This window comes from Girardinichthys multiradiatus, chromosome 6, assembly GCF_021462225.1.
Source record: "Girardinichthys multiradiatus isolate DD_20200921_A chromosome 6, DD_fGirMul_XY1, whole genome shotgun sequence".
In the NCBI taxonomy this organism is placed as follows: Eukaryota; Metazoa; Chordata; class Actinopteri; order Cyprinodontiformes; family Goodeidae; genus Girardinichthys; species Girardinichthys multiradiatus.
Window position 1 is genome coordinate 15,393,202 of NC_061799.1, and position 17,504 is coordinate 15,410,705.

Consider the following 17,504-nt stretch of genomic DNA (forward strand, 5'->3'; position numbering starts at 1 on the left):
TAAGGCAGCTAGTGAACATTTTGTCCTCAAAATGGAGGTGTTAGAAGCAGGAAGACTGGGCAACTGTAAGGATTCGAGCATATTTAATAACAGCCAAATTGTGATGGCTAGATGACTGGGTCACAGCATATCTAGACCTGCAGGTCTTGTTGAGAGTTCCCAGTTCACACTGGTTAGTATCTATTAAGGTGGCCGAAAAAGAAACAACGGTTAACCGGCAAGAGAGTTATGGCGAGTTTTGGCCAAAGTTTAATGATTCATGTGCAAAGTGAAGGGCTAGTCTTCTGCGATCTGATCCAACAGAAATATTGTAGCTCAAATTGCTAAAGATATTAATGCTGGTTCTGATAAGAAAAAATGTCAGAATAAACAGTGCATTGGGGTTTGTTGCATGTGGGGTTTCATAGTCTCAGACTAATCAGGGTGAAAATGGTATTCTCTAATGGCTGCCAGAAATTGAATGTAGTTTATGTGTGAAAGAGGGCAGCAGAGAAAGGAGAGGAGGCACCTTCATCAAGCCTGGGAGCAGCCCCGTGAGGTTGTAGACGTGTAAAAAAACTTAAGCAACATGGAACCAACAGATCCGAACCACAGCAAAGGCCGTAGGGTAGGTAAGGGCAAAGACCCTGTGGGATCACTATACACGTTTAAGTCATTGTTTTTAAACTGATACAAAAATTGATTCATAATGTAGAAACATAAAATATGGTGGAAGCCAATTTCAACACAGTAAGTTGTTAAACTTTGAAAACACATGTACTGTGGGAAAGAAAGAAAAACACGGGCAGTAAGTACATTTTCCTTATGTAAGCACAACGCCATTCAAGCAGACATCTAATAAGTCAGACAGGGATTAGAAAGGCCACAGCACTGACTTGAGGCTGAAAATATTTTTTTTACTTTCTTTATATTGTGTATTAAAATGTTTTACACATGTCCACCACTATAGGGCAAATGTAAAACTGTGAACCAGTTCCATAATTTAGGAAACAGAATGCAATGGCACAGATATTAATAATGAACAAAAGAATGTATAATGTAGAGATGGTCCTGAACAGCAAAACATGTGTTTAATTTAAGTGCATCAAAGATCTCAGAATTCTATACTGCTGTATATTAACATTATGACATTATGTAAGCTAGCACCATTAAAATGTCATTATCTTCCTGATAGTGTTACACTCTAGAGGTTTACAAAAGTAATAACCCTAATACCTCTCTCATAGGCTAGTTATGATCCAGATGGTGACAGAGGTCAGTAGGCACTGGGCTGGAAACGTCTCTCTTTTTTGTGGTTTGTGTTGCAGAAACAATACTTATGTTTCATATAATGTGCTGAACATATTTTTTCTCAACAGGCTTAATGAAGGACTTTATGAATGCATGTTGTGTGTTTGGTACTCAAAATATTGCAAAACAGGAATGTGTTTTTTCTGTTTTCAGAATTTCTGTTTACCATACTTTATATAAATAGTACAAGAGCCAAAAACTAAAAGCAGAATCCTTTCTGAAAGAAAAAACAAGTGAAGAACATGTACTCATATACAGGGGTTGGACAATGAAACTGAAACACCTGGTTTTAGACCACAATAATTTATTAGTATGGTGAAGGGCCTCCTTTGGCAGCCAATGCAGCGTCAATTCGTCTTGGGAATGACATATACAAGTCCTGCACAGTAGTCAGAGGGATTTTAAGCCATTCTTCTTGCAGGATAGTGGCCAGGTCACTACGTGATACTGGTGGAGGAAAACGTTTCCTGACTTGCTCCTCCAAAACACCCCAAAGTGGCTCAATAATATTTAGATCTGGTGATTGTGCAGGCCATGGGAGATGTTCAACTTAACTTTCATGTTCATCAAACCAATCTTTCACCAGTCTTGCTGTGTGTATTGGTGCATTGTCATCCTGATACATGGCACCGCCTTCAGGATACAATGTTTGAACCATTGGATGCACATGGTCCTCAAGAATGGTTCGGTAGTCCTTGGCAGTGACGCGCCCATCTAGCACAAGTGTTGGGCCAAGGGAATGCCATGATATGGCAGCCCAAACCATCACTGATCCACCCCCATGCTTCACTCTGGGCATGCAACAGTCTGGGTGGTACGCTTCTTTGGGGCTTCTCCACACCGTAACTCTCCCGGATGTGAGGAAAACAGTTAAGATGGACTCATCAGAGAACAATACATGTTTCACATTGTCCACAGCCCAAGATTTGCGCTCCTTGCACCATTGAAACCGACGTTTGGCATTGGCATGAGTGACCAAAAGTTTGGCTATAGCAGCCCGGCAGTGTATATTGACCCTGTGGAGCTCCTGACGGACAGTTCTTGTGGAAACAGGAGAGTTGAGGTGCACATTTAATTCTGCCGTGATTTGGGCAGCCGTGGTTTTATGTTTTTTGGATACAATCCGGGTTAGCACCCGAACATCCCTTTCAGACAGCTCCCTCTTGCGTCCACAGTTAATCCTGTTGGATGTGGTTCGTCCTTCTTGGTGGTATGTTGACATTACTCTGGATACCGTGGCTCTTGATACATCACAAAGACTTGCTGTCTTGGTCACAGATGCGCCAGCAAGACGTGCACCAACAATTTGTCCTCTTTTGAACTCTGGTATGTCACCCATAATGTTGTGTGCATTTCAATATTTTGAGCAAAACTGTGCTCTTACCCTGCTAATTGAACCTTCACACTCTGCTCTTACTGGTGCAATGTGCAATCAATGAAGACTGGCTACCAGGCTGGTCCAATTTAGCCATGAAACCTCCCACACTAAAATGAAAGGTGTTTCAGTTTCATTGTATGATGCAATGGAAAATGGCTGAATCGTAACTTATTTGGAGAGGGTGACAAAGACACTACATTAATAAAGAAGGCAGAGCTTGGGACTACACTGCGAAAATAACAGCCTGCCTTCGATTCTGTCTACCAAAAAAGCTAGTTTTCTTTGTTAATTAATGCTAAAAATGCATTTTTTTTCTTTGGAGGTAATTCAATTTCAATTTAATGTTCCAAGTCTCCAAATACAAAAATATCAAATAAAGTCAAAGCCATAGAGACCTGTGAGGATCCAGCCCTGGGTGCCATCAGTTCCAAATTAAACTCTACATGCGTGGTATTATCTTTATATCAAAGAGCTGTACTTGCAGGTGTGGGACAAATCTGTTAAGAATGTAAATGAATTGCTGTTTCTACGACTTCACATTGGCTCTTACAGTGTTGTTATTAGCTACTGCAGCTGTTAATTAATTGACAGAGCATCCTGCTGGCATACATGTTTACACTTTCTGTTAGGCTGACTGCATTTTTAATCAGGACTAATTATCCATGGGTGTGTTTAGGTTATTTAATGGTTAAACATCAGGGTTGGTTAGTGTGTGTACAAGTCCAGGAAACTACACCCATGCCTATACCTTGGTGAAGTATAGGAAGGTCACATTTATTTGAAACAGATTTAACCTTTTCCACATTTTATCACATTAAACCCACAAATGTTTTACATATTTTATTGGGTTGTATGATATCATAAGGTGGAAGTGCAAAACACTTGATAAAAGGTTTTTGAAGTTTTCTACAAAAAAAATGCCGTAATAAGACTAGAGACTGTAGTTGCAGCAAAATGGATGCCTGGTTCTGCGAATTAATGACCAAGGGAGAATAAATACAAATGCTGCATCTTTTTCCATTTTTTGAAAACCTAATAACCATATTTTTCCTGAAATATGGAGAAGTCTGAATAAAAACAATATTTTTCCAAGGCACTGTAAGTGGATGATACAACTTGAAAAATGACATCACATGGATGTGACAATGCTGTAAAGCTTGTGAGTGTGATCAGATTTTGCTTTTCTTAATAAGAGCAGTTGGAAACATACAATGTTCTTTTGTGATCAGAGTTTGCAATGCTGACATACACACCATATATCAAACTTTGTAAAACTTAATCCTTGAAGTCTGAAAAACAGAAGTGCATTTTCTACTTTCACAAGATGCTGTTGCAAGTGAACAAAAACATTCTTAGTCCTACATGTTTTCTATTTTTTGGTGTCTGAGATTGCGCTGACAACCAGCCTTTCCTGGTAGGGCATGCGAACAATCTGTTTCTCATCTTCTGCTTCAAGTTAAGCTGCTGGTGCAGTTCCCTTTCGTCAAACATGGTGATTTGGATACAATTTTTCTCTGTCTTTCTGCAGCAGAATCTCCCGCGGAGACAAAATCACATTTTTACAAACATGCACACAGGCAAAAAAACACGTTTTTGAATTTGGATAGATAAACAAATTCACTAGGCTTTTTGCATTCACCAAGGTGGACAGATTTCAGGACAGAAATTTTTCTGATTTATCAAACATCTGCTGCATGTCTGTCTGTAATTGTCTAGTGACTGAACAAGCAGAGGACATTTATCACCCTGTCTCCTCTTCAGGCAGACAGATGACATCTCCAACACCTTCACCCACACCTCCTCAGATCTTCTCTGTTGCCTCCATATAACAGCTTGTGTTCACCTCCTCTCCACAGCTCCTTCGCTGTTGGTTCTCCTCCATGTCACACCCATTTTCTGCTATTTATAATCTGCTCTCCTCAGCTCTTTTTGCAGGTCTCTCCAGTCTTTTATTTTCTCCCTTTTGGAAGCCTGCTTTTTGTCCTTTTTTTCTACCACTCCAACAATCACCTAACAACTTTCTGCTTTACCACTTCCCACTCTCCCCTCCAACTTCAAGTCTAACAAGCTATTTATCCAACTGAGTTTTGCAGACTTTTTAGGGAAACCAAAAATTACAGTTATCTAAAATTATAAATCAGAGCTAATAATCTGTTTACCAGAAAATCTCATTCCACAATTTTTCCCATAGCTCATTACTTCACTGGCAGATAACAGAAATAAACTCATTAGCAAGATTAAAGGTGGAATTTATGGTTTCAGCATTTCCACACAGAAAATCTAAATTAAAAAAAACCCACAGTAATTGCATTACTGCAAACGTATCTTTAAGATATGTTAAATGAAGGATTTTTAAAGCACATTATCTGTTACTGACTTTATAGTTTTTGTTTTGTTTCACTAAAGCTGATACTTTATTACTATTTCCAAAGTATGTTATCTTAATTTCCCCAAGTTGTCGCAAAATCTTTCACAGCTGACATTTGAGTCACACAGCTCTTGTACCAGAGTCCAGCACAATGAGTCCTACTTCCCCATAACATATAAAAAACAAAACAAAAACAAAATATATTTTTATGTTTTGAAAACGTTTTTTGGAGTAAAGAAGCCTAAAAATGTAATTAAATAAAAACATATTTTACTGTTTTATTGGCAGCATAGAGTAAAATCTTACTTGAGAAAAAAAAACGACATGTGCAAAAGAACGTTCAGTACCATTCTTCAGCAGAAATGGCTTTTCCTTGATGAGTGAGGGGCTGCTGTTATTTCAGTTTGGTGGCTCAGTACTTCTTTTATCACTTAGGATGTTTTTATTTTTATTTTTCTGTGTAGTAGTCATCCGCTCTTCTCCTAAAACTGGGGATTATGTGGGGCATAGTGTTCGCAATAAAAGGAAGAGTTACAAAAAAAATTGTCACTATTAGAAAACAGTCAAATTTAGAAACATATACAACAAGCAATCAGTACTATCCATTGATAATTTTTTTACACCTGCTTAATTCTGTTCAGGGTCGTGGCAGTGCTGAGGGTCATGCTAAGGTCTGATGAAAAGGCAAGAGGTGGAGATTACCCCAATTGGCCAGTACATCACAGGGCCCAAACAATTTCAGCTGTCAGGTAATGTTTGTTTTATCCCCCTTAAAGACAATTTACAGCAAAATGCTATAAAAAGCAGACATTTTTCTCCTTTATTAATAAAATGGCTGCAGAATATGATGGTAAAATATTAGCATTTCTATAAAGACTATATTTATGAACATTTTGAGGGCTTTTGTCTAATATACCAGAACTAAAATAGTCAAGCAGCATGGGCTTGGCAGAAAAGTGTAAGACCCCAGCCAGCCTTTGGGCCTGGACTTGAATACGTAGAATATTTAAAGCAGACTTTATAGCCTAAGGCTAAAGGCTGGTTGCATGACATTTCACCAGAATACATTTTACCTTCTCTGACTCTTATTTTATGCTTTCCTTGGAAACAGATCTTATAGAGCAAACGCCAAATAGAAATATGAGATGAATGAGAAAGGTATTGTGTAATATATAGATCCACTGATGAAAACCTTCAAAGAGGTTTGCATTTGTCTGGGCAATGCTGATATGTTAGCAGTAAAAAAAAAAACTTCATTAATGGGTGCAATTTTAGTTTATGTACTTGTATTAAACTGGGGGCGAAATTTTAAATGATTCTTTGTGTAGTTTTTATTCAAAACTTCCAGTTTTTCTGCCTTGTAAGATTCCTCAAATATTTTGCCTTGAATGCTTTAGAAACCTAACATTTGTATTTGTAAAGATTTCTGTTTCTGAAAATCTAAATGACCAACGATCAATAGTTTCATAGTGGAAATCCTTATTCAAAGTTGCTGCCCAAATTTTATTTCAAGTTCTCACTCAGGACTGTGTCTTAGGTTTAAAAAAAATAATAATAATAATCCCAATAAAAAAACTAAATCAAATATTGATTGTTTGGCCTCAGGTAGGCATGGGCTGATATGAGGTTATGTAATAATAATATCTATACCATATATTACTTGTAATTTCAAACAACCAAATTTGCCATTCTTATAAACCCAGAAAAGTGTGAGAGCCTTCTTTTAGCTGGCGAATTGGCAGTACGCAGCAATAGGTAGGAAGGGGGAGTGCTGCAATACTTTATACTTCATACATACAGAGTACCATTAAATTACACATTTGACACGCTCTTTTGTTTCACTGTTCTTTGACTGTTATAAAATTAACAGTATTTATACACTAAATGCACTAGACTAAAGGCAAGGATAGGAAAGTAATTATAGTTGAGCAGGAAGTAACAGTATGATTCACTGCTGTAACTTGGCAGGGCAGGCGGTTTTAATCCGAGGTGTTTGTGCTTCGTGAGGGTGAGGAAGATTTTCAGAGGTCAGGGCCGCCACCATATCATTTCTCACGTCTTTTCAGTTCATCTTCAACACGTCCCTCCCCCTTCTCTTTTGCTGCTCTCTGTTCCTGAAGTAAAACTTTGTTGAGTGCTTTGCGTTAAAATGACAGGCCCTAATAGATTAAATAAGGCACCTATTTTTACCTGGCTTCTGGGAGGTTGATCACACAACACACACCAGCATGCAAAACTGTACAGGAGGTTGGTTAAGAGCTGACACCTGGCTCAGTGGAGGAGGGCACTGAGGGGGAGGAAGGTGGTCACAGTGATTTAATTGATAGAGAAAGTAGCAAGCAGAATATATTAACTATATGGGGAGCTTTAACACTGAGAGGCAGTGCTGACCACCTTGTTTACTTCAGAAAAAAACTTTTTGCTCGTTTAAAAACTTGTATCAGCATGTTTTTTTTTTTTTTTTATCTGACATTTAACAATTAGGCAAGCTCTATAATGTCCCTTTTTGCTAGTGAAGAATGTTCCACTTTAAACCCCTGCAGGAGAGTTTTGACATATCTCCAAAGTATTTGGAGCTGCTCTGAAGCAAGTTTGGTCTCTGCAAATTTTCAATGACAGTCCACTCAGTAAGCATGGGAAGGGGCAAAGTAAATTAGGCTAATCGTATTCACATCCACAAGTTTGGATAGCTGAGGTACACTATTAAGTGGTGTTCTGAAGAAGTTCGCAGACATTTCTGAGTAGATTTTTTAGCCGCCCACACAATAGGTGACATAGGTCTTTTTTTCACAAGTAAGAGAAAATTTAGCCTTTCAAAGCTCTGCGTACTATAGCCATCATCACCCTATTGCATATCTGCCTTTATTTTCAATAACGTAGAAGGACACAATTTCATAGGAAAAAAACCTGTCCAGCCTGCCTTAGTACGTGTTACAAGCTAGCATACACACTTTGATCACCAGATAAGACAAACTGCTATATATTCTTTGGACATGTCAAAATAATCTGCCAAATTTGTTCCAGTTTTAGCACAAAAATATTTACCACACATGTATGCTAGTGCTATCATAATCAGCTTTATTAGCCGGGTTTGTGCACACATAGAAGGAATTTTACTTTTGTTTCACACACTCACAGCATATAGACATTAAATGTTCAAGGCAAGGTGCTACACAATTTCCCAATTTACTTGTTGACAAATATAAAGGTTTCATTCAAGGTTTGTATTTCAAGATGTGTGTTTGTAGCTCACGGGACACATTGTTATATTACGATATCTGTGAATCACAGAATCTCCATAATATCAAGGGGGCCCTTTCTCCTTTCATTGTGGCTCTCACCGCCATTGATGCATGGCTGCTGTGACCGGGGGAGACAACCGGGTCAGTTGTCCTGGGCCCAAGTTGAAGAGGGGGCCCAGAACTGGGCTTTTCAACTATGAAATTAAGAAAAATATTCTTGATGATCCCAAAATATGGTTTGGCCGCTGACCCAACTTCTGACTTTTAGTTCATTAAGCTGCTCATGTAAAGTATAAAAGGCTTAGTGGACTGCAGGGAGAGGAAAATATGCAGCTCCATTCTGTCCCTCCGCTTTGGGTCAAGCAGCCGCTCCATCATTTGATATAAAGAAACTGTAACGGGTCTGTCATCTGAGGAACACACCTAAGACTGCAGGTCCAGCCTACCTCCGATTTGTTCTCAAATCCACTGTCACCTACAGTTGTTGCTTTGCTCTCTCTTATCTCTTTGTCCCCTGCTCTAATGGTGCTAACAAACTTAACAGTTTCTGTCAGGGATGATTTATGTATATTTGTAATATGAAGTTGTAACTAGAACAGGCCTGATAGAAAACATTTGGCAGGTGGTCAATGTTTATCACTGCACTGTTTTGTAACTTGCTGTAGATTGATGTTACTAACAGCTGCATCCTCACCGCTGCACCTGAACACAGGATTTGTGGCTGGAGATGAGCAGTTAAAGATGCTGTATAGAGCCTTAACTGCTAAAGGGAGGTTCGGCCCATGGTTTTTGGAGCTCAAAACTAAACATGTGATGCAAGCAGTCGCCTGAAATAGGAAAAAGTTCAACTGCAGCATGTATGGAAAGCCACAAATGGCACAATTCAATAACCAAAAATTGATACCAATACATGTGAAATACAGTACAGACCAAAAGTTTGGACACACCTTCTCATTCAAAGAGTTTTCTTTATTTTCATGACTATGAATATTGTAGCTTGACAGTGAAGGCATCAAAACTATGAATTAACACGTGGAATTATATACTGAACAAAAAAGTGTGAAACAACTGAAAATATGTATTATATTCTAGGTTCTTCAAAGTAGCCACCTTTTGCTTTGATTACTGCTCCACACACTCTTGGCATTCTGTTGATGAGCTTCAAGAGGTAGTCACCTGAAATGGTTTTCCAACAGCCTTGAAGAACTTCCCAGAGATGCTTAGCACTTGTTGGCCCTTTTGCCTTCACTCTGCGGTCCAGCTCACCCCAAACCATCTCGATTGGGTTCAGGTCTGGTGACTGTGGAGGCCAGGTCATTTGGCGCAACACCCCATCACTCTCCTTCTTGGTAAATAGCCCTTACACACCCTGGAGGTGTGTTTGGGGTCATTGTCCTGTTGAAAAATAAATGATGGTCCAGCTAAATGCAAACCAGATGGAATAGCATGCTGCTGCAAGATGCTATGGTAGCCATGCTGGTTCAGTATGCCTTCAATTTTGAATAAATCCCCAACAGTGTCACCAGCAAAGCAACCCCACACCTTCTCCTCCATGCTTCATGGTGGGAACCAGGCATGTAAAATCCATCCGTTCACCTCTTCTGCGCCGCACAAAGACACGGTGGTTGGAACCAAAGATCTCAAACTTGGACTCATCAGACCAAAGCACAGATTTCCACTGGTCTAATGTCCATTCCTTGTGTTCTTTAGCCCAAACAAGTCTCTTCTGCTTGTTGCCTGTCCTCAGCAGTGGTTTCCTAGCAGCTATTTTACCATGAAGGCCTGATTCACACAGTTTCCTCTTAACAGTTGTTCTAGAGATGTGTCTGCTGCTAGAACTCTGTGTGGCATTGACCTGTTCTCTAATCTGAGCTGCACAGTCTATTCAGTAGGACTATCGGCTGTGTACTGTATCCACCTCCTGCACAACACAACTGATGGTCCCAACCCCATTTATAAGGCTTGAAATCCCACTTATTAAACCTGACAGGGCACACCTGTGAAGTGAAAACCATTTCAGGTGACTACCTCTTGAAGCTCATCAACAGAATACCAAGAGTGTGCAGAGCAGTAATCAAAGCAAAAGGTGGCTACTTTGAAGAACCTAGAATATAACACATATTTTCAGTTGTTTCACACTTTTTTGTTCAGTATATAATTCCACGTGTTAATTCATAGTTTTGATGCCTTCAGTGTGAAGCTACAATATTCATAGTCATGAAAATAAAGAAAACTCTTTGAATGAGAAGGTGTGTCCAAATGTTTGGTCTGTACTGTATTTAATAAAACTGGAGACCCAGGTGTCAAATAAATTAATCTATCTTTATCTCAGCTAAATAAATAAAAATATGTATTCATATTTTTAATTTAAATCCTCTGTAATTATTTTACATATTTATTTTGCTTCATGTTCTGCAGAACGTCAGGAATTTATTTTACCTGTCCACCTTACAAATCAAGTCAATTAGCAGGACAAAAATACTATAGAAAAGGTGAATGGTCTGCAGCTGCGTAGCAAGAATAGCATTTAGAAGAGCAGAGTAAGTGAGAAGATTACTCATGTCTTTAAATATCAACTAGTTTTGCACTAGTTACAGAATGTCTTGGGTGGGGTCCCATCTAAGATTATCTTGTCCTGTGCCCTGGCAAGGCTGTCAGCTGGCCTGAACTGGTGAACAAGTGTCTTTTTTATCTCAGAGGTTTACCATTACTCTTTATCTCCTGCTGTTGTTTAACCTCCAAAGCACAATTCTCCTCTTCAGCAGGTTGCAAACTTCCCTGTTGAAAACCCAATCCAAGATGCGCATGGGAAACACCCAGAAGAAAGGTGGCATCTTTACAATTATATCCAGTCTCCACTACTTTTGTTTTTTCTTGTTTTCTTCCTGCTTCTGTCACATAACTGTGTTTTGTGTTCAGAGGCTGCTTCCCTCTATGGTTTCTAATAGGTGCTACACTAAGCTTGGATGAGTTATAAATGTGCCTAAAAATTTTTGTTTGAACATATTTGACTTATGCAATTCACAGAAGATGCTTTTAAGGCTGTCTTTACAAAAACAAACATAGCTGCACATTGCTAAAAACAGCAAGAAAGTTTTACCATCCTAATGGAGTTACTCTTTATACTGATTACACAACACATTCAAACTGATCTTTGCGCAACTAACATACAATTTGCAGCTGTTTTTAATGACAGTATTCAAATCGATACAAATACAAAAAAATATTTTTAGATACTAGAGGTATCTTTAAAATTATGAGCACCCAAACTGTGCAACCAAGTCAGCATGATGGAGCACTGTCGAACAATGTGACACCATTAAGATAGACGTAATTAGATGCTGAAAAAACACTTATACGTGTGTAAGATGGGTGTCAGAACTACTAACAGAGAAAATAAACCAAGACCTTGTACAGTTTTTCTACTTTTATATTAAACTATTAAACTTTATATTATGTTAAACTGTATTCTGGCAAATAGCATGTTTTTCTTTCCTTTTTTTTTGTCAATTGTAGAAGTGAATCAATACGCTGAAATTAATAATTCTGGGTTATCAAAAGATAGTCTCCAACCAGACAGAGCCCACACAGATTAAATTAACTAAACCTCCAAATAGGAGCTTCCTCTAACAGAAACAACTTTCACATCAAATTTAGTTTCTCAATGTAATAAATTGTCAAAACATGTAGGGAGCAGCAGCCGCTTTCATGCTATTCTTGTCTGATCTCTGGCGTGGTAATTGAGGTCATGTGTCTGACAATAGGAAACTCACATCAAACCCCAGAGCAAGGAACAAACTGCTATTAATCACCAGGACAAGGCATCATGACCAAGAGCACAGGCGGACACATACACACACACACACACACACACACCAACTGACCGTGGTTAATGAGCTATGGCTGAGTCTACACAAACACAACTTTTACAGGAATTTGTCCCTCTACATATATTTTTAGTGTGTGGTTTTCAGGTTTGTGGATCATTACAACTCATCACAAATAATGTAAGTCTTCATTTATATTTACAGAATATAGTTTATTGTGGTTTTATTTTTCTCACCAACCGAAGTCAGATGCATCTACTAAGTTATAACTCAGTTATTTCTAATAATGATGCTTGTATATTTAGATGTAAACCATGAATTTAAAATTGTTAAAGCTTGAACACAGCAGGTCAAACAGATAAATGGCTCAAAGTTAGGAAATCCTCTTTTCATTGCTATGTTGAAACAATAATGTGGCCTCCAAGGCCACAAACAAAAAGAACGGGTCATAGCTGTGATCCAATCAGCAAATAATCAGAGAAAAATCAGCCTGGCTTCCTCATGAATATGAAGGCAGGAAACTGCAGTCAGCCACATCTAGTATTTGGAGCAAAGGGTGGGGACGTGGATCATCAAACTCTCCTGCGAGCTCATTACTCCCTGCAAAAGGGCAGGATGTTTCCAAGATGCTGGGAAGAGATTAAGAAAGATGACTCTGATTTTAGGTTTTTGCCAATGGAATCAATTTTATGTTCCTCAAACCAGACGGTCTTGGTCCAAGCTGAAACAGTTACCCAATTCAATTAAATCACTTTAAATCTTCATAGTCCAGTGTAATCACAATTTCTCCTATTTCAATATTATTCCTATTTGACAGGACAAAAGGAGATTCTTCATAGATATTTGCAAAAGCTTTAGACTCTCAGCCTCACATAGACAAAATTTGATGTTATTATGTTCTTCTAATATGCAACCTTATAACTACAAATGAAGAAAAAAAAACAACAAATTTGTGTTGATTCCCTTTTTTAAAATCTGTTCATTGGCAGTATAGGAGCATCTGCAACCTCTATTTATTCAAAAGGCTTCGATTTTCTACAGAAAACAGGCTTGAACAATCCCAATCTTATTGTAATAGGGGTTGTAAATAAGTTGCTGGAAACCGAAGACTGCATGTTTGTTGGCTTGTGTAATTCCAGTGTTATCAATTTAGAGCTCCCAGGTCACACCTGGCCTTTTAGATGTCCTGGATTGGACTGCAGTGGTCAATAGAATATCCATACCTGAACAAAGTGCATTTAATTCAAAACCCGAATTCAAAAAATGCTCCTTTTTGTTTATAAAATCAGTTTTTGATTTTGAAGGCAGCTTCTGTAGTTTTGCCTTCTGGTTATCAACTTTACCCCCTTTGTGTGTGTCACAATGTTGGTTGATGCTAAAGAGAGACTGATACAGAATGAGGTTTTAACAATGCTTGGACTTCTACATGATATTAGCATGTACATTGTTGATATTACAAAGGACCTTCTGAAATGCAGTGTTTGATGCTTTGTTATTTCCAGTTCCATTCACACTTTAATTCCCAGTAAATATTTAGCCTGGTGAATTGAGTCTCCCTAAGATTATAGGGCACTAGATGCTAAAGGTTGCAAAGAGAATTGAACACAATAATATCTTAATTCAACTTCCTATCATTAATTCTATCATCATATCATGTCATTCCTCTATTCATAAGTATATTATTTTCTGAATACAAAGGTAAAGTGGCTCTGTTTGTGGAGAACAGACTGCTTGTTGGCAGGGATTACAGCTAAAATAACCATGATCAATCAAAAATATACAGTGAATTGATATGAAGTTTCAGTTGTCTGTATGGCATTTCATATTTTATTGCTCAACTGAAATGACCACTGTTATGAGCAGCTAATAAACATTGTTATTTAGAGTTTATATTCAAATATAGTATAGGGATATTTAAGCTTGTCCAGTAATCTGGCCCTAAATGACAATCAGAGCTACTGTGGTTTGTTGTTGATAGTAATTGCCCACCCTTGATCTGGAGTGAATACCAATGCCATGCCCATCTAGGAAGGAAGCTGGAAAATAGTTTTATTAGCTATGTGACATGATCTTCACCATGTATTTTAGATGATTCTGAAAATTCAACAATGTACTTTGTGTAAAAAACATACCCTACTGCTGTTGAGAGAAGCTAAGGGTAAGTAAGCAGTTAAACAAAGACTGTTTTTGGACAAAGAAAGGAACAGTGATATAGATCAAATTCGACAGAAGACATGTCTAAATAACTGAGACGAAAACAGGCTGCAGAGAAAGGCTATACCTATTTCTGCTGTGATGTACTGTACAAAAAAAAAAAAAAAAAAAAAAAAAACAAGCGCATGCAAAGAACAGATGGATGGCTGACATGTACTCCCAATTCAAGGAAAGCTGAGACATTGTCTCTTTGATTGTTTGATTAGAGAAAACTTCAATCCCAGTGCCATTTAGTATAGCTCCTTCAGCTGTAATAGTGTGAATTTTACCTCAAAGCAACACTGATCAATGACCACATTGTGGCATTGCGTTGTCGTGTGTCACATACTGTATCCAGAATAGACAGCCAACCAGACAAACATGTTTTGATCATGTCATATAAAAGAACTGCTGACAAGCATGGAGCTGTCACCTACAGTACATAGATAAATCGTTACGTTAAACGAGCCACAGTTAACAAAACTTCAAGCATGAAAGTAGACTTAAAACTTAGACTCTGATCATTAAGGATGGGTTGTGTGCTTGGATACTAAGTGTGATCAAAGCCTCATAGTTGATGTATAAAACAGCTTAAATACATTGTCTGCTGGTGTGGTTGAAAGCTTTGTTATGTGGTTTAGAAAAGTTCTACGCATACACAAAAGATGCATAGAATGAAGGATTTCTTAAGGTAATCTGGTAAGAAAGTCTACAATTACCTTAAAGAGGAAAAATACTTTTCAGCGAGTGTAATATAGTTTTTGGTATTTTCAGATGTAGGCATTTTCAGTCAGAAATATCAAGTAATATTCCATATCAATACCTTGTTTAATCACAAGGCAGAAGCTCAGCACACTAGCTTTTCTATTCCTTTTAAATCACATATCAGCACAGTAAAAAAAAAACACTCACTGTAATCACTGGAATTTTACTGTCCTACCTTTGCTGATGTCCTGGTACTCCAGCCACAGCTGTCTCTGGACTTGTTTGTTGGGGTACCAGATGGTACAGGACTCCTGGAAGCCATAAACAGCCTCCTGCACGTAGTGGTTCCCAAACTCCCTCAGGATAGAGACGAAATCGCTCCGCTGTGTTGCCCCGTCTAGAGAATGGATGGCGGAGCTGAAAGCTGGGAAGATAGAAGGCAGATGATCAGCAGTGGTAAGGACATTTACCTTTACATTCACCTTTGAAATGACAATGGGAATATATAATTTGTTAAAATTCCAAATTATATCTGACGACTCAGAGAAGAATCAAAGTTTGCTATTTGATTGCATATCTAATAATGTATACCACAGATAAAAAGGCATTTCCCTCAAAATCCCTTAATTTTACTGTGGAGCAACAGGAAAAGTAAAGGAATTAGCTTCCCAAAAATAATGTAAATAACGAACTCACATTTAATGTGGTATCTCTTTTAAACTGAATGAAATGGATTCAACTTTTAAGTAATGGTCTATAGAATAGATGCCTAATCATACAGTAAGTATTGGGAGAGACTACGTAAAATTTCAGAATCTTTACTTTTTTTGGTAAATTTTGGTAAAAGGTATGAAAAAATATCACACTAAGTAATGGGTCCCCTTAGGGTTGTGTGCTCACTCTGCTTTTGTTCACACTGTTAACATGGGATTCACACATGAGGAAAACATAAAGAAAATTAAACAAATTATCATTGACTGGCAAAGTTCATGACCTGAGTGCATAAACTTCTGCATTAGCAGCCATACAGTTGAGAGAATGGATGACATTAAGGCCTTTACATACTTCTCCATGTCTGTAAATGTGAGCTGCTTGGATCACCTGCAAGCATCCACCCTTGCTCAAATTTTCTGGGTTCACTGAATGACAGCTTTCTATTCAGACTCATACTGTTTAGTGTTATAGGACAAAACAGTCAATAGGTAGACCAAACAAATGTCACCTGTTCTGAGTTGGAGAATCCAAAGGGCTTTGTCTCCTCACAGACACAAGCCAAACCTCAACCCAAATTAAGGCCTTTATTAATGCTGACTGCAGCACAATAACTGTAGTACAACATGAGCAAGAGATTGGATAGAAGAACAACAAATGCCCACATCTCTTACCATCCTACAAACTTGCAGATCTGGAGTCTGCAAGGTTGCACTAAGCATAGACATTGAGAGTTTAGACATGGAAAGTTTTATTCTCTGAAAATATTTATTTTGTCCCGATGACTTCCAATGCAACAAACATGACAAGGAGATTAAAAAAAGTAAATAATAAAATAATAATAATAAAAAAAAAGACAAGGAGATCTAACTGAAGATGGTTTTCCACACGTCACAGTAAAGGAGGCTCCATCATGGTCTGATGTGCTTTTGTCTTCAATGGAACAATATTTAATCAGGAGTGTATCTTGATAATATTGACTGCTTGAAGAAAAACACTCAGACCATGAAACAGGTCCAGCAGAGACCAGACTTTTTAAGGAAACGTAAGCCAGCATAACTACCTACGAGTATTCTACATTCTACAGAGCTGCGGCTAAGACTGTGTTGACAAACTGCATCTAAGTGTGGTACTACAGAGAACAGTGAGGGAAGCAAAGAAGCACATCAGAGTTTCCCTGCCTTCTGTCCAGGATCTGACAGAGCCGCTGCGGGAACAGGGCTCTGAACATTGTCAGAGAATCCTCACACCCTCTACATGAACCTTTTTAACTGTTGCCAACAGACAAACAGTAGTGCAGCATGAAAAGCAGAACCACCCGAATGCTGCACAACCTTCTGCCATAAGTTGTTGAAACTGTTAGGATTATATACTGCCTGTTACTGCACCCATTTATATGTTACATATATTTTGTATTTTACATGTTTGTGTATTATCTTTTTTCTTTTCCCCTACTGATTACTGCAGATCCCAAGGAAAGGCTGTTATTTTCTTCTATACTATTAGGCAAACAATGAGAAAAATAACTGGATATGATTAAAAGTTTAAATGTACTACATCTTTAACAAAACATCTTTCAATAGTCAGTTGCTGTTAATAAAGATAAATGAAATCAAATTGTGTGTGCTTATAACTAAACTGTGTTTTGTTTTTACACCCAAATGTGTTTTCAGTATGCTTTAGGTGTCATTAGAGAGCAAAATTTCCCTTTTTAATCTAGTTTGTCTCAACTCAGGAACTACAAGAATGTATTTATCATCAGAACAGAGAGCTGGAAGCTTAAGTCAGGT

The 17,504-nt window shown here is 38.1% G+C and overlaps 1 protein-coding gene across 4 annotated transcripts in view; it reads right to left on the minus strand.

Moving 5' to 3' along the window:
• astn1 (astrotactin 1) overlaps positions 1-17,504 on the minus strand; it is a 523,796-nt gene that overhangs the window by 182,190 nt on the left and 324,102 nt on the right. For all 4 annotated transcript variants that reach the window (XM_047368543.1, XM_047368541.1, XM_047368540.1 and 1 more), the window contains one exon: positions 15,239-15,427. In XM_047368543.1, the coding sequence (XP_047224499.1) occupies positions 15,239-15,427 (189 nt within the window). The remainder of the gene's footprint in view (positions 1-15,238; positions 15,428-17,504) is intronic.